General features: G+C 37.3%; 1 protein-coding gene across 1 annotated transcript; it reads left to right on the forward strand.

Moving 5' to 3' along the window:
- Nucleotides 1-621: 621 nt before the first annotated feature.
- TMX4 (thioredoxin related transmembrane protein 4) lies at nucleotides 622-20,346 on the forward strand. The gene is made up of 8 exons (XM_070732672.1): nucleotides 622-1,088; nucleotides 7,039-7,154; nucleotides 9,616-9,661; nucleotides 11,781-11,909; nucleotides 14,195-14,240; nucleotides 15,751-15,852; nucleotides 17,382-17,439; nucleotides 18,631-20,346. The coding sequence occupies exons 1-8, from the start codon at nucleotides 871-873 to the stop codon at nucleotides 18,888-18,890; spliced, it is 975 nt and encodes a 324-aa protein (XP_070588773.1). The 5' UTR covers nucleotides 622-870; the 3' UTR covers nucleotides 18,891-20,346.
- The last annotated feature ends 665 nt before the right edge of the window (nucleotides 20,347-21,011 follow it).

Here is a 21,011-nt window from a genome sequence, read left to right on the forward strand (position 1 = left end):
CAACTGGACTTTCTTGTTTTTTTCCTTTTGAAGACGATTTTGCTTCTCATCCAAGAAGCTGCTTCAGCTCTGATTGGATGTTGGGGAATGGAAGGATCTATATTCCTTGCAGACAGCTGGTAATTTGCATCCTTTTAGAGCAGTGTTTCCCAACCTTGGGAACTTGAAGATATCTGGACTTCAATTCCCGAAATTCCCCAGCCAGCAAATGCTGGCTGAGGAATTCCGGGAATTGAAGTCCAAATATCTTCAAGTTCCCAAGGTTGGGAAACACTGACTTAACCAATTCAGTTGCATACATTAATCCATGGGGTTGAGCCCAGAAGCAAATCAATCCGAGGGTCTTCCCGTTTGCATCATGATATCAGTCATAATTATTTATTGTTTTATATTCCTTTTTTAAAAAAAAAAAATTCAATACTTAAAAAAAAATTATTGGTCCTGAGAAAGGTGTTTTGTATTTTAAAATATGCAATAGCAAAAGCAAGTTAGCAATAAATAAGTTATATAAATAATAAAATGTGCAATAAATAGCAATTTAGACTTATATACTGCTTCACAGTGGGTTACAGCCCTCTCTAAACGGTTTACAGAGAGTAAGCATATTGCTCCCAATAATCTGGGTCCTCATAGTGCATAGTACTAACATGCAGCCAGAACCAAAGATGATCCGCCCTGCCAAACCCTGCGTATTGCGCTGAGAGGAATGAGCGTTCCTGACGCTCATTCCCCTCCGCGCTTCTTCTACCCCGCACATGGTGGAAAGCCGTCGCATCGAACCGGAAGCAAAGGTGCCAAGCGGGCCGTCTCGTCACTCTCGGTTCCTTGACTCGCCTTGGCGGCGGCGGTTTAATTTCCTAGTTGCTCAAGATGGCGGCGGCCGTCTTTCCAAGGGGCTGCTGCAGCCGCTGGAGAAAAGAGAGGGTAACTCCGCTGCTGGTGATGCTGTGGGGAGCTGCCAGCCTGGCGTCCCTCCATACGGTTGCGGCTTCCCTGGTGCCAGAGCCGGAGGCAGTGGGCAGCCACGTGGTGGAGCTGAACGGGTCAAACTGGAGCCTCCTGCTGCAGGGGCAGTGGATGGTGGAATTGTGAGTAAGCCAAGCCGTGTCGGGAAAGGCGCGCGCAAACTTGGAAATGGAATGCAGACAGAAAAGCCCTGTCAGCCTCCTCAGAGCGCCAGTGGGAGGGTGGACTACAGCCACCATCATCCTCAGCCAGTTTGCCTAACACGTTGCAAGACAAGGCAGTGTAGAGGTTTCCGGCTGCAAGCCTGGATTGCTTGGTTTGACACTTATTTTGGGGGTGGGTGGGGGGAATGTCATTTACTTCGGTTCCCAAGCGTGGGAATCTCTTCTGCCGTGATTGGCGTTTAAATCGGATGCAGTTCATAAACCTTGTTCGTCCGTCTTAATTTTGGAGAGTTGGCCTTTTTTTTAAAATTAATGCAAGTAAATAATTAAGAGGTTTTTTGTCTGTTTGTTTGTCTTACTACAGAGCTTTTATGGTTTAAGTCTTTTCTGAGGGGCTTTAATGAAATCCAATTTTCCCCAATCCAGTGCCTTCTCAATATATTAGTATTAACTAATATTATAATTATAATTATTATTAACATATACTCAATAAGTCAGTTTAAAGGATTTCCCTCTCCTGGCCATACTATTTGGTTGTTCAGTTGTAATGTATTGGGGAGAAAACCTTGTGCGTCCTTGCTATACTGTACTGTAGTTCTGCTACATTGCAAGGTATTATTTGGTATTTGATGCTAAACAGCACCTGCTGCAACGTGCTAAACCTTGCTAATGAATTGCTACATATGTGTAAAGTGTTGTGCCCATACAAGCAATATTATGGCATAATGTAATAGCCTAGTTCTTAAAATGTTTGAAGGCAATGGCTGAACTTGCACAACTGAATTCAAACCAACTTAGCGATTGTCTAAATTGTATACAAAAGTCATTGCATGAATGTATCTACTATCATAGATATGTTTGGGAAGGAGTAGTGAAAGAAAGAAAAAACATGCATGCAGTTCAGGATAAGGGATTAGCTGTACAGCCCATGAACAGCTGTTAGTCACTTCTGATAAGGATGACCAAATTTTGCACATGAAGAAGTAGGTTAGAATTGCTATTGTGGCAGCCCACAAATTGGATTAAGTTTGTGATACGGGTGTAATTCCTAAACAGTAAAATATAGTTGCTTTTTTTGTAACTGTTTTTCTGTGGCTTTCTTGATAAGTGTCAGTATGCATGAAGAATTTCCTTTTTAATCATTAAAGCACTCATTTGCATTATTTGCAGGCTTACAAGCAGCGGTGAAATATACTTACCTTCCCTACGGTTTTGGAAGTGTGCATTTTGCACACACATCTTTTGCACAGAGCAGCATTGTGCATGGTTTTTCACCCTCTGCATGTGCATAAAGCTTTGCGCATTCACAGAGGGTTAAAAAAGAAAAGAAAATGGTGACGTCTGGATGGTAGACGGAGCCTCGCACTGCCATTGCTACCGGTTCTTTGAACCACTGGCAGCCGCTGCTACTGGCATGCCCGAACCTGGCCAAACAGGTAGCATTTTACCCCTGCATACAAGGCTGCTTCAAAAGGCAAGGGCATATATAGCTATCTACAGGCATGTATATCCATAGCTGTTCTGCTTCTTTGGAATGGCTGCCCATGCTTGAACATGAGATGACAGCCAAAGACATTTTCCATATTCAATTCATGAACTTGGACAATACATAGCTTTTTTTACAAGTTGGAAAACAAATTGCTTCCTACACCTACTCACTCTTATATTGAACACTCATTTTGAAAAAATGTACAGACTATTAAGTAGAAATTGTCAGCCCTTTTAAATATTTAGTATAGTTTTTTGTATACACAGATGCTTTGTCAGATGTGCATACAAAATCGTAGCTCTTATTTTAGATCTACAATGTAAAAGACTGATCAAACAGTCAGTGAAACTCACTGGTGATCCATTGCCAAACAAATGAGGAAACTAAGAGATGCTTTGGTTCACAATTTGAATACGCTGGTTATAAAGCAAAAGAGAAATAGAGTGGTACCTCTACTTACGAACTTAATTGGTTCCGTGACCAAGTTGTTAAGTCGAAACGTTCTTAAGTAGAAGCAATTTTTCCCATAGGAATCAATGTAAAAGCAAATAATGTGTGCAAACCCATTAGGAAAAAAATAAAAGCTCGGAATTTGGGTGGGAGGAGGAGGAGGAAGAAGAAGAGGAGGACAGTCGCTGCCCTGAGCGAAGGGAGCATTTCTTTTCTCTGGGCGCTGGCAGAGGTTTATTCCCTCTCCAAGCGCCCAGAGAAAGGAAAATGCTTTGTTTGCCGAAGCCTCCTTAAGCGCCACCAAAAGGCTCCACCGGCAGCCCAGAAAAGCCTGAGATGGCCGGGATTAAAGGGGGAATGGCAGGAAACTGGCCCGGCCTTCATGCCGCTCTCAAATTTCCTGGGAAATTTTTCCGGGCTTGGTTTCTTAAGTAGAAAATGATTCTTAAAAAGAGGCAAAAAAATATTGAACACCCGGTTCTTATCTTGAAAAGTTCTTAAGTAGAGGCGTTCTTTTTTTTTAAAAAAATTAAAATTAATTTTCATAAAAGACAAACAAGACAAACACACATTTGACATATATAGGGGCTACAATTGCCCCACTCAAAATAGAAGTCTTTCTTATACAGAAAAGAAAAAAACACTAAAGTTTGTAAGATCAATACAGAGAATAAAAAGGAAAGAAAATTTTTCTTATATATTTAAACTTTTCTTAAAAAATCTATTCATATATGTATATAGCTTTTTATTCAATCATTTCACTTAGCATTCTTTTTATTAAACCATACATATGGGAAAGGCCAAATTTGATAAAACTCAGATTCTTCTTTAACCGCCTCATCATCATGTCCATCTCAGCACAATCTATTATTTTCCTTAATATTTCATCTTCCGTGGGGATATCTTTTCCCTTCCATTTTTGTGCATATACAATCTTGGCAGCTACCAGGATATGAGTTATTAAATAATAAATATCCTTTTTGTATTTTTGATTTGTTATGCCTAATAAGAAAAACTCTGGGGTTTTGTTAACCTCCTGAGAGGTAATTTCTTTCATCTATCTTTCTATTTTATTCCAGTAAAGTTTGGCTTTTTGGCAAGTCCACCACTGATGGTAATATGAACCTATTTCTTTTTTACATTTCCAACAATTTGGGGATGTATTTGGAATTATCTTTGAAATTCTATTAGGTGGAAGATGCCACCTATAAAACATCTTTAACTGATTTTCTTTAAATAAAACTGATTTCGTTATTTTCCAATTATATGTCCAGACTCTTTCCCAAGTATCTAGGTCTATTTCTTTTCCTACGTTTTTACACCAGCTTATTATATTATCTTTTAAAATTTGATCAGTAGTTTTGGAACTAATCAAATATTTATATGCTTTTCCTATTAATTTTCTCTGATTTGTAATTAACAAATTCCCTAAATAATTTTTACCCTTCCTAAATGTATATGTTATAATATCTCTTTGATATCTAGACTGAATCTGCACATATTGCCACCAGTCAATTTTAACTCCCTCTTGTAACTTTTGTCTAGATTTTAATTCCATTTGTTCATCTATTAATTCTTTATATTTCCATATCTTCTTTTCTTGGATTAAATTAGGGTGGCAAATTGCTTCTATAGGGGAAATCTATTCTGGGATTGTTTTAAAGTGATCTTTTCTTATATCCTTCCACACCTAGTAGAGGCGTTCTTAAGTAGAGGTACTACTGTACTATTGAAAGAGGAGATATGGACATGGATGAAATCCTAAATTGTCATGCAGTGAAGTTTGGTTATGTCTGAGTTTTCCCTCCTTAACATAAATACAAAGACTACTGCAGGGTTTCACTGACCTTGTTCAGGGCATCATATGGATGAGAAATAGATCTGTGAAGTGAAATACAGAACTAATAAATGCACTACCATATACAGTACATGGTACCTCTACTTAAGAACGCCTCTACTTAATAACTTTTCTAGATTTTTTTTTAAGCCCTAAAGTTTTGGATTTTTTTTATTCCTCTCACCTCACCTTCTTCCTTTGGGAGCAACTGTCCTCCTCCTCTTCTTCCTCCTCCTCCTCCCACCCAAATTACGAGCTTTTATTTCTTTCCTAATGGGTTTGCACACATTATTTACTTTTACATAGATTCCTATGGGAAAAATTGCTTCTACTTAAGAACGTTTCTACTTAAGAACCTGGTCACGGAACGAATTAAGTTCTTAAATAGAGGTGCCACTGTATCATGAATAGGTGATCTTTTAAGAATTTCTGGCTTTTACATTTTTTGTGTAATTGCAGCATGTTCAAGTGAGTTGGGGATTTGAATATACTGCTGAAATATAAAACTAGCTGTCATAATTACGTTATATACTTTATAATTTGGGAAGTCCTCTGTGTCTTAGCAGAAAACTAGCAGTTAAAAATCTCCAGAAGGGGGGTTGCGAAATGTTCTGTCACAGGATGTTCTGTGAAATGTAGCATACACTAAATGACTTGTTTTGGGACTGGAGCATTGCATGATGTCCTTCCTTGATATGCAATACTGTAGTATAAAATCCTTACATAAGAAACACTGCATCAATTGTGAAGATGGTTTTCTTTCCTTCCGATATATTTCTTGCAGAATAATTGTAAGTGTGCATCTTCTGCTGCGTACTTTTCTTTTTGGTTGCATCCTTGGCCAGAATAAAATTTTTGTGAAGTAAAAATGTTTGTTGCCTAAAACGTTTGTCTTTATCCCTGAAAAATTACATTATGGAAGGTGACTGCAGCAGATTGGTAGATACTGATTTTTTTTGTAACAATTTAAAGACTATTTTCTATACTAATTACTTGGATGTTATGTTATGATGCTGTTGAGTTCATTTTTTAAAAAACTGTACTGTATTCCAGCTTTGCTGTTAAAGAACACAACTGTGTTCTAGGGACTAGTATATACACTGAGTTTTTCTGCAAATATCTCCTGTAGAAATTGTATCTCCTTCTCCTTATATATGGCAGTATAAAATCAGTGTTGAATACTGTGATCATACATACTGAATAAATGAAATACACAATCCAGGATGCAGCTCTATATCAAAATGTTTAGAACAACGTTTAGAGCAACGCTGGCTGGGGAATTCTGGGAGTTGAAGTCCGCACATCTGCAAACGGCAAAGGTTGAGAAACACTGGTTTAGAACTTCAAATATCCTATTGGAATTCAGAGCTGCAGTACTGGTCTTGTTAGAGGTTCCATGAAGCAAACTCAGTAGGGGAAGCCAGATTCATTTAATGGCCATGATGAACTTAGCAATGCAAGTTTTGGTCCCAATAGTGGTTATAAGTGAAGAACTGCCTGCATATACTAGGCCTGTAGCAGTTTATGTCCTGAATTAACCTATTATAGAGGTTGGACAAAATTTATATTAGTTTTACATCAGCCACCGCTGTGTCAATGATCTGTGAAATTGTCAATTTTGACATTGATTGAATGTTGAAAAAAATAACATTGTTTGGCATGTCCGTTGGGTGAATTTTGAGAATAGAGTGATTGTGGAAGTGTAATATGGTGTTCTCATTGCTTTTTGGTGCAGTATTATGGTAGAAAAAGATCAAGTGCAGGTTGCATTGCAGAATTCTTGCAATGAAAAACATTAGGAGTTGAAAATATATTGTAAATTCAAAACTATGAAAGTTTCATAGTTGAACTATGTTTCAACTTTCTCTGAACTTGAAAGTGTTCCAAGATAATAAAAGGTATGTTTTGTGTTCAAATTCCTTAGAAATATGTAGAGAGGTTATGGTACAGTCAGAACAACCTGCTTGAAATTCAAAGCAAGATACTGGATGATTTTGAATTCAAAATGTTTTGCCCTTGTCTTTTTTCTGTTAACAGTTGTCAAAAGCCTATAGATTTTGATAAATTGGAAACAACCTAAGCAGATAATGAAGTAAAAGCTCATGCTTATATCGTACTGTCACTTTCCTTAGCTATGCTCCTTGGTGTCCTGTCTGTCAGCAAATGGAAATGGCGTGGGAAGCTTTTGCAAGAAATAGTAAGGAACTCGAACTCAGTGTGGGCAAGGTTGATGTCACTCAAGAACCAGGTAAGTAATGAATAATCACTAAGAACTAAAATCAATGTAAGTAATTTAATTGCTTTTTTACATAAGTAATTTAATTGCTTCTGAAAAAATGGAAACAGGATATTAAGACTTAATGTTATTAGCCCAAATTTAGATTAGTTTTCCCCAAACTCTGGTAGACGCCTGATATGATCCCAGATCAGTGTGATCAACACCCATATTCACTGGAGATAATCAGCATTATAGACATATAATCCAGTGAATTTAAATGGTGTTGTTTGTGTTCGAGGAGGACCTTGACATCTAATGGGTTGTGGGCTGTACATGATGTGTCCACAGGTGGCTGGTAAAGGCTATAAGGGCACAAAATGTTCTGCCACATGTTGGGCAGACGTGTGGGCACCATTGTCACAGCATTTGCATTTGCAGCCCTGGCTTTGCGGAGTGCTTGCTTCTCTTCTGCTATGAATGTACTTCTGGCCTCAGATATCTGGCAGGCTTGGCGGATCAGCATGTGCCATTTTGGTCGATCTTGTGCCAGGGTTTCCCAGGAACCTGGTGTTGATATCGAGGGACTTGAAGGAGGCTTTCAATGTGTCTTTGTAACACTTCCTTTGTCCCCTATGCGATTGCTTTCCTTTAGACAGCTCAGCATAGAGGAGCTGTTTAGGGATGTGATGGCCCTCTATGTTAAGTGATGTGTCCACAACATTGCCTCACTAAATGAATCTTACCCCTCCTCTCCCATTAAATGTAGCAGAGGAGGGAGGCCTACTACAGGCACAGGCCTTCTGGGATCAGGCATCTCAAGATCATCTCCTTTCCCTGAGGTACCTTATGCTTTGTTTAACAGAGAGCAGAAGTTTGGGTCATTAAGTGAAAGTTAACTTTGGGTTCTCATAGACCTTTTGTCTGCTTCTCACCCCACCTTTTGTCGATATGCAGAGCTCAAACTCACATTGGAAAAGGAGGGCTAGGCCGCTCTCCTCTTCAGTATTCCTAGGCGGTGTGGTTCCATCTTGGAATTTTCGGAATGATCTCAATGATTAAAAAAAAAAAAATCTAAACATGTATTCCTTTTTATAAACTTCTTTTATAATAAATAGAAGAAGTTCACCTAGTCCAGGGGTAGGCAAAGTTGGCTCTTCTGTGACATGTGGACTTCAACTCCCAGAATTCCTGATCAAGCATGATTGGCTCAGGAATACTGGGAATTGAAGTCCATAAGTCATAGAAGAGCTAACTTTGCCCACCGCTGGCCTAGTCCATAAAAACTTGGTGTTCCAAAGGTTTGTAATGTAAAAAAATAATAATTAAAAAATCAATTCCAAGATGATTAAGAAACAAGGAATTGTTGAATTTGGAGTCCTTAAAGGCTGCATTTACAATTATGAGCAGCGGTTGGCTACCAGCCGCAATGCTAAATTGTGCTCGCCGCTGTGGATTGAAAGTGCTTGCGGGGTCAGCGTGATTTTGCTTCTGCACCTATGGAGGTAGCAAAATTGCGCACAGAGCTGCAAGTGCGCCCATGTTTCAACATGCGTGGAAACAAAAAAACCTCACCAAAACACGGGCGCATCTGCGGCTCCGTGCGTGATTTTGCTACCTCCACAGGTGCAGAAGCAAAGTCGCACTCACCTCACAAGCACTTACGAGCCATGGCGGTGAGTGCAATTTAGCATTCCGTCAAGTAGCCCACTGCTGACTTATGAGTGTAGTTGTAATCCGTCGACTTCTAGTCACTCAACTGACAAGCAGACCTCAAAAATATTGGTTTCTGCCATCTACTCAGAGGAACATTGTATACAGTCCATGTGGACTACATCTCCTTTCTCTAGAATGATTTTTTTCCAGTTTGGATGCCACATCTGGCCAAGGATTTCAGCTGTAATGTCCTGTTTTTTCAGGAACATCTTCAGTTTGTTATGGCCTTGGAACCTTTAAAAAATATTAATCCTATAGTAGAGTTCATGCTAATTTATGTATTACCTGTCTCAAAACAATTTTTGAGAGGAAGGAATTGCTGGTTAAAAAAATATTTTTATTTGATGTGATTTAAGTCAGAAAATATATTCTTTTTCCAAGATACTTTTGGACTGTCTGTGAACTAACAGCTTGTGTGCTTGGCAAAAATTTTCTCATGGATATTTTAAAATTGCCCTTGAATATTTCTGAAATGTGCTAAGACAAGTTATTTTCTGTTAGTACTTAGAATTCCTCTCCCTTTCCCTTGTTTTCTTTTAATGTCTGACTTCTTTAATTATAATTCACATTTTTACCAGTAATGGTTAAGGGGATCCAAAGGAGACCAAATGGATTTTGGTTATTTATGTGAAGCCATGGGGACTGTAAGTTGCAACTCCCACAAAATGTGTAGAGTATGAAAATGAGCTCTTAATTGCAAAGTGTTTGTCAGATGATGATCATGTGTAAGAAACAAGATAATAAGTACTATTTAAAACAAGTATTCAATTCTCCTTAGGTGTAAGTGGCCGTTTCCTAGTCACCACTCTTCCCACTATTTACCAGTAAGTATGTATTTTAATTACTCTGAAAATAGTTGCTATTTACAACTGTAATTGAAATTATTTCCTTTTGTGTTTGTGGCAGAATAAAATATGTGATAAAGCTAAGGAAAAATCACCCATATATGTCAATTATTTTGGAAAGCAATGCAAACTTTAAAAAAAGTCTTATTGCAGTTTGATGAATTAAATGTTAGGGACATGTAAGATTTGAAGAGAAAAATAGTTGATAGAATAGTTCTTTTGGCAGATCTAAGCAATTATAAAATATATTGTGCTTGCATAATAAAGTTCATAGATGCCATACAGTTCAAACAGGCCATTTAATTACCCAACTGCATTCTAGGAAGTGAAGATGATGCTACTTTTATTTTTTCCAATTTAAAAAATCAAATGGATAGAGACACTAATAGGCAATGAGGAGGTTTTCCACAGGTCGCATTTTGGACACATGGTGTTTATGGAAAAATAGGTAGAATTAGCCCCAGTAGAAAGCAAGATGTTTCAGTTTCAGAAGAAAGTTATGGTTTTAACAGGGAGCTTCCTGCTGTCTTTCTTAACATGGATAATGTGAACCTGCTGTGACTGGAAAATGGGGTAGTAATGTGAGGCAATAGCAATTTGTCATAAACAAACCACAATGGAATTTGCTGTGTTGCTTCAATATCTCTCCCTGTAATCAGGTTCAATGGGTTTTATTAATCAATTTATTAAAACATGACAAGATAGTAATTTAAGGTTGTTCTTGGGCATATATACTCCAATATCCTTTGGAAAATACGAGCTAGATTTTTGGTCTAGAGGAAACATTCTATATGATAGCTACCCAAAATAAGGAAGTAGATGATTGAGCTCTAATAAGAATAAAAGGAACTTCTTTTCATTTTTCCCTGAGTACCTCTCCTTAATCCTTTCTTCACTTTCTTATTTTCATCCCCACCCCCACCCCACTTTCCAATTCCTCAAGTGGAGAAAATTAATATAAAAAGGATCCAGTTCTCTGTAAAACTTGTTAAGGGCGAGATCGTCCAAGGGCACGGGGTACGCTGATGATATCCAGCTATACATCTCCACCCCATGTCCAGTCAACGAAGCAGTGGAAGTGATGTGCCGGTGCCTGGAGGCTGTTGGGGTCTGGATGGGTGTCAACAGACTCAAACTCAACCCTGATAAGACAGAGTGGCTGTGGGTTTTGCCTCCCAAGGACAATTCCATCTGTCTGTCCATTACCCTGGGGGGGGAATTATTGACCCCCTTAGAGAAGGTCCACAACTTGGGCGTCCTCCTCGATCCACAGCTCACATTAGAGAAACATCTTTCAGCTGTGGCGAGGGGGGCGTTTGCCCTATCTGGACTGGGAGTCATGCTCACAGTCACTCATGCCCTCATCACCTTGAGGTTCGACTACTGTAACGCTCTCTACATGGGGCTACCTTTGAAAAGTATTCGTGCAAAATGCAGCTGCGAGAGCAATCATGGGCTTCCCTAAGTATTCCTATGTTACACCAACACTCGGCAGTCTGCATTGACTGCCGATCAGTTTCCGGTCACAATTCAAAGTGTTGGTTAAGACCTATAAAGCCCTTCATGGCATTGGACCAGAATATCTCTGGGACCGCCTTTTGCCGCAAAAATCTCAGCGACCAGTTGGCCTTCTCTGGGTCCCGTCGACTAAACAATGTTGTTTGGCGGGACCCAGGGGAAGAGCCTTTTCTGTGGCGTCCCCGACCCTCTGGAACCAGCTCCCCCCGGAGATTAGAATTGCCCCCACCCTCCTTGCCTTTCGTAAACTCCTTAAAACCCACCTCTGCCATCAGGCATGGGGGAATTGAGACATCTCCCCCGTGCCTATACAGTTTATGCATGGTATGTTTGTGTGTATGTTTTGCTTTTTAATAAGGGGTTTTTAGTGACTTTTAATTATTAGGTTTGTTATATATTGTTTTATTGTTGTTGTGAGCCGCCCCGAGTCTGTGGATAGGGGCGGCATACAAATCTAATTAATAATAATAATAATAATAATAATAATAATAATAATAATTTGTATGATTGCTGTTTTGAACACTGGAGAGTAATAAGGTTTTAGATTCAATAGTGTAACTATACTTTAATCTGTTTTCAGTGCAAAGGATGGAAATTTTCGCAGATATCGTGGCTCGAAGACATTGGAGGATCTAGAGAGTTATATCCTGGAGAGGAAATGGGAAAGTATAGAACCTGTGGCAGGATGGAAGTCTCCCTCATCTCTAATGTAATTACAATGCAATATTGTGTCCCAGATTGGAATTTCATCCTATGTTAAGTGCAGCCCTAGCTGAAAATAGCAATTCCCAATTCAATATTGTTTGCACTTTTTAACTCTCAGGGTGACTTACTGTGGTAGTCTGTGTTTCATTCTACTCTACCATCTTCTGGTAGAGATTGTCCAGTGCTTTCAGGATTATAGGAAGGTATTTACTTTTCATTTAATTTTGAGCTGTAGGTCCATGTTTTTAGGGAATAAAAATCACAGCAGGTGGTAATTGGTTATGGTGACGACATATGCAATATATATATTTAGAGGGTATCTGTAGAGTATAGCTTAGTGAAGATTGCTATTACAACTTGTGTGAAGTGTATTCATTATGATAAAGATTTTCTGTATAAGTGTACAGTATGATAAAATCTGATAATTGGGTTTTACTAATACATTCTGTAACTATTGTAAAGGTTGGTTAGAGAAACACCACCATTTTCCTTTTATTTCCATAGTTAAATTATTGTGTCTCTGTTGATCAAGTAACTTGAAAAATAATAGTATAGTAGTCCCAGAACAAATGGGAAAACACTTTTTAATAAACTGTTCTAAGGGTAAAAAGTTGTGAGCATAAAATCAATTGTTCTCACATAATTTTGGGGTGCTAAAAACGGAAATAACATTTAAAAATGTATGCTGGCTCTAGTTTCCATGATAGAAGCAACCAACTAATAAAGTAAGGTTTATAAAATGCATGATTTACACCATAGATTACACAGTCAGTATTGGTGACCAATAGAAAACCGCTATTCATACCAAGATGATGCAATATTAGCTAATATTATACCACCAAATTCTATAAAAGTCACAGTATCTGTTGCTTGGTGAGTTAGCCAGCCTCTTTAAACATTGTTTTATGCTATTAATTTAGTTATGCCTCAAACCTGTTAAAATAAAGCAGATAATTTCTGCTATGTTTGTGGTGAAGTTACTTTTGCATCCCAAAAACAAAGTATCACAACCGTGATTAAGAAAGCCTACAACTTGTATTCCGGTGGCAAAATAGGAGACCAGGACAAAAACTGGGCACCACACATATGCTATGATTCATGTGGATCGAGATGTCCAATGGTTGAATGGGACTAAGCCTTCTATGCCTTTTGCAGTGCCAATGATTTGGAGAGAACCAACAGATCATGTCAGTAATTGTTATTTTTGTACGGTGCCTCCAATTGAGAAAGGTCTTACCAATTAAAAAAGTTGTTTGTGCAGTATCCAAATATTCCATCAGCAATATATCCAGTACCTCATAGAAGAGGACCACCGATTCCAAAAGCGCCTAAATCTTCTTTAGTTGAGTCCAGTGAGGAAGAACCTCAGGAAGCTTCTAGTGATGAACAAACAGCCTTACATGACCTGTATTATCTGCCATCCACATCTGCTGAACCGCACCTCATAACAGAAATGGAACTAAATGACCTCATAAGAGAGCTGGATCTTCTGAAGAACAAAGCAGAGGTTTTAGGTTCAAGACTAAAGCAGTGGAATCTCCTGGCAAGTGATGTCCGTACATCTCTATACCATGACTGTCAAAAAGATCCTCTTCCATTCTTTGACCAGGAAAGTGATATCAAATTTTGTTGGAAACAATAAAAGGAAGTGGTTGAAAAACTCATCCAGGCCTACAAAAACCTTAGTTGTAAAATGTCCTTAAAAATTCATTTTCTACAATCTCATCTGAATTTTCCCCCATCAAATTGTGGAGCAGTGATTGACGAGCATGGGGAGTGCTTCCATCAAGATGTTGTAGCTATGGAAAAAAGATATCAAAGTAAATTGAGTCCATCAATGCTTGCAGACTACTGTTGGACAATTGTAAGAGACAATCCTTTCCTTGAATACAAAAGAAAGGTCAAGAGAAGCAAAAGGGGACAAAAACTGAAGGCAAGATTAATGAGAAATTTAAACTTTTGAACATTTTAAACTTGTTTACTAATTTAGTTTTTCTTGATAAACACGTACAATAGATTATTTCATATATTCACTGTTGCAATCCCTTAATTTTAATAAAAATATATGGGTTTGTATATATGTATTAAGTTTTGGTGCATGATGTGCCTATTACCTGTAGTTGGAAAATGTAAAATGTCCATTGCATGAAAACTAGAGCCAACTAACAAATTATATTAGAATTCAGCATGTGAAATTCATTAATAAATGGCACATTTCATTTTTGAAACAAAGAAAATTTGTAGAACAGTGTTATGCTTAATGATCATGTTTATATTGATTTTTATTAGGATGTATGGAATGGCAGGACTCTTCCACTTATCTGCATGGATCAGAGTAAGTAAGCAATATGTGTCTTAAGTAATGCAGACAAACTTTATACCTGATCTAAGTTTTTAAAAAGTCTGTCATGTTCCCCAATAATCATACAGCTTGCATTCCTTTATATAGTATGGAAAGAATATTGATCAATATTAATGCTGATCAAACCTATAGATGGAAAAAGTTTCTACTTGTAAAACTTTGGTTCAGATTGTGACAAATAATAGAAATTTTGCAAACTTCATGATGGGATGCAAGATTTCAATGTGGTAGCATATCAATGCTCCATATCATGCCATATGGGTAAAAGCTCCAACAGATTTATAAGCTCTTCAAAACAGTGTTTTAAATTAAGTATATAATTCATAAATTTCCATTTAGAAGATACTATGGTGAGGGGCGGCATACAAATCTAATAAACAAACAAACAAACAAACAAATAAATAAATGCTAAATAGCAATAGCACTTAGACTTATATACTGTTTCACAGTGCTTTACAGTTTCTATTAAGAGGTTTACAGAATCACCATATTGCTCCCAACAATCTGGGTCCCTCATTTCACCCACCTTGGAAGGGATGGAAGGCTGAGTCAACGTTGAGCCCGTGAGAATCGAACTGCTGGCAGCAGCTATTAGGATTATTAGGAATTTAAAACAATGGCCTCCAACCTTTTGGGCATCAGGGATGATTTATTGTTATTATTATTATTATTTATTAGACTTGTATGCCACCCTTTTCCGAGGACTCCAGTTCCATGGAGAAAAAAAATTCTGCGGACTGGGGGGGGGGGCATGGTTTTGCATGTTGCCTTCATCCTTACAGATTGGGATTCACTTGTTTATGAAACCCTGTTGCTGGCATGCTGAGGACCAGTGCTGATACACAGACTAGGGATTGGGGACGCCCAGTCAGACATATAGAACAAAATACACAGTTGCTTTTTACCCGTACTCATTTAGACAATGGTATCAGTTGTACTCAGAAATAAAAGTTCTAATATTAATACTGCTTATAAGCCTGGGAAACTAACAGTTGGAATTTAATCAGAACAACAAACAAGCACATGTATACACAGCTCCTGTGTTTTTTACTGTAGGTACATAGGCGTTAAAATCAGAATAATCTCATTCTGTATTGATGAGTGAGTGTGTTTTGTTGATAACGTAAAACCTGCAGGGTGTACCTCATCTGAAAATTAATTTTTAAAAAATTGAAAAACGGTAATCTGTAATAAAACGCCACCACTACAGATGCTGAGCGTAGGTACATATCCCAGCTGGCACTTCCTAATACCCACAGAAGATACAGCCAATGATAGTTTTATAAAGGATGTTGATTTTGTAAATGATTTATGTGAAATTGATTCAAACCACTTAAAGACAAAATGAAACAAAACACTACCCAGTAAATTACATTTTCAGAATGCACAAAGATTTGAAGATATATTGTACAAATGTCATTCTAAACAATAAATGATAGATAATGGAACAACAGTTTAAATTCAAATTATGTTTCTGTTGCAGCAAATCCACAACTATTTTACTGGCACTCTTGGGATTCATATTTGGGTTTCTTATGCCATCTTCATATTAGCCACCCTTCTGATTGGTCTTATCTTGGCTTTGGTAAGAAAACAGTTTTATACTCTTAATCCAAAGTGTAGAAAAATGGGAATACTAATGTATTGATAATGAGCACAGCAAATGTTATCATCTGAAGAGTTCATTATAGATCAGTGCTTCTCAAATAGTGCCCTCCCCCCTCGGGGATGCCGAGCAATGCCAGGGAGGGTGCATGACTTGGGGGAACACACTTTTTTTTTGCTGCAGGGAATAGGACGCGCCTCCTACTTGACACTTATACCAGTACCTCTGTTGTGTTCCTTGGCATTGTGTCCAGGGCAGCCCATTCTAAAATAAAAGATTTCACGAGTTCAATCGAACTTCTCAAATTTGTGAAACGTTTTCATTTAGAATGAGCTGCCCTGGACACAACACCAAGGAATGTGACGGCGGTACCGGTATAAGTGTCTGGTAGGACGTGCATCTTGCAGTAGGGCGCAATTTGGATATGGCAGGGCAGGCAGGGCAAGCCACGAGATACTTGTCAGCGGAAAGTTGGGCACAAAATGTTCATTCCTGGGTTGGGTGTAGCATAAGATAATTAAGAAGCACTGCTATAGATCAAGAAGACATTGGTATTCCTACCATAATGGGGAATTATGAAAAAAAAAACAATGTTTCTACGCTGTCAGAGAAAATAGTGGTTTTTTTCTGGTGCTCGAGCTCAAGAGAATGGAAGACAATTACCTCTCAAACTCTTGGTCTATATTATATTGAATATAGCCTTTATCAATTAAGTACTTCTGGTCTATCAATTATAAAAATCAGGAGAAATTAGTATTTCATATCTTAATAAATTTTGAAAAGAAACACTGTCAAATATGTAATGTAATGTTTAATCTTTAATTTTAAATTAATGATGACTTTTGGCTCATTAAACTTGGAATATAGCAAAGAGAATAATCTTATCTTTATCTTCCTGATATCAAGGAATATATTTATTATAAATTATTTAATCTATTTTTGAAATGTTCCCATGTTCCAAAAGTGAAAAGATGGTACAGCATGTTTCTGTACTTTTAAGTATAAGCAGACATTGAGGCCTAGATTAACCTATACTGATACCAGACATGTTTTTGGATTAGTTTTATCTTTTAAGTTTGTTTTATTTTGATTGATACAGTATGTGTAGTTTTTTTATTATTTAATCACTGGTGTATTTTGTTGCTGTAATATATACCACCAATTAAAACACAAAACAAAAATATTGCTAGATAAGAACTTCTATATTGTTAGAACAATAGATCAGGATCTCATTAAGGATTCTGAAAAGTCCTGGTTTATCAGGTTTGAAATACCTGCCTGAAGATTTGTTTTAAAAAAACAACAACCCCCAAAACATTTAGATATGACTTTGATCTATGGCTTTCTTTAACATAGCTCATGATTTTCATTGGCAAAAAAAAAAAGGATATTTTGCACTGAGTGCAACATAATTACAAACCACTCAGATATAATAGTGTTGAACTGTTTGACGAGTTTTGAAATTTCCTAGGTTAGTTTTATAGTACTTTTTTCTTTCATTCTTTCAGATATTTGTTTTGCTTATAGACTGCATGTGTCCAGCTAAGTCCAAAGAAGAAAGTTTTGGTATGTATGCATAATGAAGAATAATGCTAGTGCTTATAGTGTTTGTATATAGTTTCCCAGAAAGAACTCGACAGCAAACAGAATAAAAACATAGTACATTGAAAGAGTCCCTTTAAAACAAAAAATAAACTACACTGAGGTCCTGATAAAATTTGCATGCATCAGTAACCACACAGTACCAGGTCCGTCAACATCTTGGCCACAGTGAGTGCCCTGGGGGTAAAGCCAGGTCTTCACTGATTTCCTGCAAACTAACAGGACCAGGGTGATTTATGTCTCCCAATAGGAGACTGTTCCATACGACAGGCACCATGACTGAGAAGACATGCTTCCAAGTTCCCACCCCGCAACATTGTTTTACTGAGGGGACCTGGAGCATGCCCACCTTGTCAGTTTAGTAGGCGGGTGGAAACCACTAGTAATAGGTAGTACAACAAGTAATCTGACTCCATGCAGTGTAGGCCTTTAAGGTGGCAACCAATACATTGAATTGCATCTGGAAACATGGGCATACCAAGATGCACCGACCAGTGCCCATGCTACTACATTCTGGACCACCAACAAGGGCAGCCCTACACAGAGTGCTTTGTGATAGTCAAATGAGCTCTATTCTGGAAGTAGAACACATTTGCAAATAGTATGGAAATATGCAATTGTGAATAATAACCTGTTCTGAGTATTCCCTTAATTTCAACTCTGATTAATAACCTTATCACTGGATTCAAATGTCATGCTTAATCATAATGAAATTGTTTTGGCCTGACTTATATATATCAGACATTATATATATGCAGACATCTGGTAAACCTGCAAGATTTGTTTCTCTTGCCATGTACATGTGGGTATTTGAACTAGACTGTGTTGTTTCTCTGGGTCATATAATATATGTGGTACGTGCATATGAATGGATATTTTTCTTGCCATGTTTATATTAGAGGTGGAGACCCTTTGAAGCTGTAAACAATGTGGTTTCATTTTATGTATGCCGATTGGTGTACATTCAAAGTGACAATAAAATTATTCTATTCTATTCTATATACCGTAATCTGTAAGTAGTTCAACACAGAGGTAAAGAAGCTTGGGGAAGTGAATCATAAGGGCTAGAACTGAAAGGTGGCACTTTGTAACTTAACAAAATATTCAATTTGTATAAAAATACTGGGTCATGTTTCCTCAATTCTTTTAACTCAGATTCCGTAGATCCTGATGAGAATAAAATAGAAGATCAACAGCAAACGTTGGAGCTTTCAGCAGGGGACGAAATTCCAGAAAAGGGTTTGTCTGTTGGAGAAAATGAAGAAGAGGGAGAAGATGAGTTTCAATCCAATTCCTCAGATGACTCAGCAGTTGAAGGATGTGATGGAGAAAATGATTTAGAGCCTTCCGAATCTGACAAGTTAGAGGAGACCTCCTTAAGGCAACGTAAAAATCAGATGGAGCCTGAACTATAGTGAAAGTAATTGAGTGCATACTTTTAAGTGGACCAAAGAAGATTGGGACCTTCGTTTTACAGCTGAAGCCAAATATTTGACTTATAAGCTGTTAGAGATAAATATAGGCTAACTGCCAGAAAGCATCTGTTTTTATTTTTAAGGTCAATATTTTGAATGTAAAATATGACCAACCTTGAAATCAGAGACATGACAATCAAACAATCATGTTGAGTTCAGGGATAAGTAAGAGGTTTTATGGCATCAGCCATAACATAAACTCTATGAAGTGGTCATTCTGTACAACTGCAAATTGTGTTGCAGAATTAAGTATAAAGCAAGAAAAGTTTTTTTGGGGCTTGCTGGTACAAGTTAATTTCCAAAAGTACAGTTGAAGACAAAAATCTAGAGGACCGAAGGCAGCTTAAGACAGTAATAAGGTTTTACTGTTTGATATGCTTGAACAGATAACTGTTTATAGTTCTCTGTGGTCTTTGGCTCCAGTTACCTAAGGCACTTCCTACAGGCTTCAGAGCTGTATGTATATTTCAGGTATATTTCATGGCATAACAAGAACTATGTTTACAATATAGTTTACAAGCTGCAAGGTTTTACTTTCAGCATGCTTTCTTGAAAGCCAGGAAGAGATTTTAAAATATGGACGTGGCTTTCTTACAACAATCAGTTTCATATCAATTGTCCCAATATTATAATCTGTCAAGTCAATATCTCAGTACCTGATTGTTGGCCACAGTTAGGTTCCTTTGGCTTTATTCAATTCTGCTTTGATATAACATTGATTCTTTTATGTATTCCAATTTAACATGCAGGAGAAGCGTGAAAAAAATATCATTGCAAATTTCTAGATGCATAAATTGATTTTTAGTTTGTCCTCAATAATCAGAGTATTTATTCCATCCCATATTTGTCAAAGTTCTGTATTGTGTAGATCTGTGAAGTAATCATATACAATAAGTATCATTATTTCTTTGTAAGGTATTATGCAAGTGTTGAATGTGTTATGATAATGAAATAAGTTTATCAAAGAAGCAATTCAGAACAGTATTATTTCCCTTTGTATTTAGAGAGAATTATTTTCAATGATATCCAGCGAATTAAAATAAATGTCAGGATCTATTCAAGGATCTATTCTTTTTTAAGCCTACGAAATGATAGGCTCAGACGAAAGTAGTAAAAATAAAGCACTATATTTGCTTTATGTACATGCTGTTACAATATTTGTCAGTGGCATTCTCTGTTAATTAGAACTATTCTCAAATTTTTGTTAACCTTTTATTGCACTAAATATGTATTAACATCTATACAATTTGCTTACTAAAAGACCTTTTTAAACAAGTTTTAGTAAAACTATCCATTGCACTTTGTTAATATTACAGAATATAGAGCAAACAGATTTAAGTGCTGGGGGTGAGGGAAGCATTTAAAGGCAAATAAATGTTTTAATGTACATACTTAACCTGCTGTGACAATACTTATTTAAAAAAATACATGTTTGAGAATCTTAACATAGCACTGTTAAAGAAACTAATAGTTCAGCATCTGCATTTACTAGCAATTTTTTTCATGCTGTTAAAAATACCAAAAATATAAGTTGTTTGCTAGTTAGTTGATTAGTTTCTTAAACTTCTGAACCTTAGTAATATGACCAAGCATGTTTTTTTGATAAAGTAAAAAATTCAGGTTGAGTATTGGCTTGAGAAGCTGGTCCCTAATGGTCGTATCCTAAACATGTGTCCATCGAAGTAAATCCACAATTTACTTTTAAGTAAAAAGAATTCAGAGTTAAATGCTCTGGGCTAAGTATGACAGTATTTGGTATATTTTTCACAGTCTTCCAACATTTTACAAGTTAACGTATTAGATATTGGAAAAATCCATGGTTTTTTCTATTACCGGTTCTGTGGGCGTGGCTTGGTGGGCATGGCAGGAGAAAGATACGTACTGCAAAATCTCCATTCCTTCCCCACTCCAGCGGAAGGATACTGCAAATCTCCATTCCTACCTCATACAGGGGAAGGATACTGCAAATCTCCATTCCAGGGGAAGGATACTGCATAATCTCCATTCTCTCCCCACTCTGGAGCTAGCCAGAGATGGTATTTGCCAGTTTTCTGAACTCAA

Source organism: Erythrolamprus reginae, chromosome 1, assembly GCF_031021105.1.
Source record: "Erythrolamprus reginae isolate rEryReg1 chromosome 1, rEryReg1.hap1, whole genome shotgun sequence".
NCBI lineage: Eukaryota > Metazoa > Chordata > Lepidosauria > Squamata > Dipsadidae > Erythrolamprus > Erythrolamprus reginae.

Excerpts from the sequence above, each read along its gene's own strand:
- TMX4 (XM_070732672.1), top strand. The coding sequence starts at position 871 with ATGGCGGCGGCCGTCTTTCCAAGGGGCTGCTGCAGCCGCTGGAGAAAA. Across the intron at positions 15,853-17,381 it reads TTGGTCTTATCTTGGCTTTG|ATATTTGTTTTGCTTATAGA; the intron begins GTAAGAAAACAG and ends TCATTCTTTCAG. Across the intron at positions 17,440-18,630 it reads GTCCAAAGAAGAAAGTTTTG|ATTCCGTAGATCCTGATGAG; the intron begins GTATGTATGCAT and ends CTTTTAACTCAG.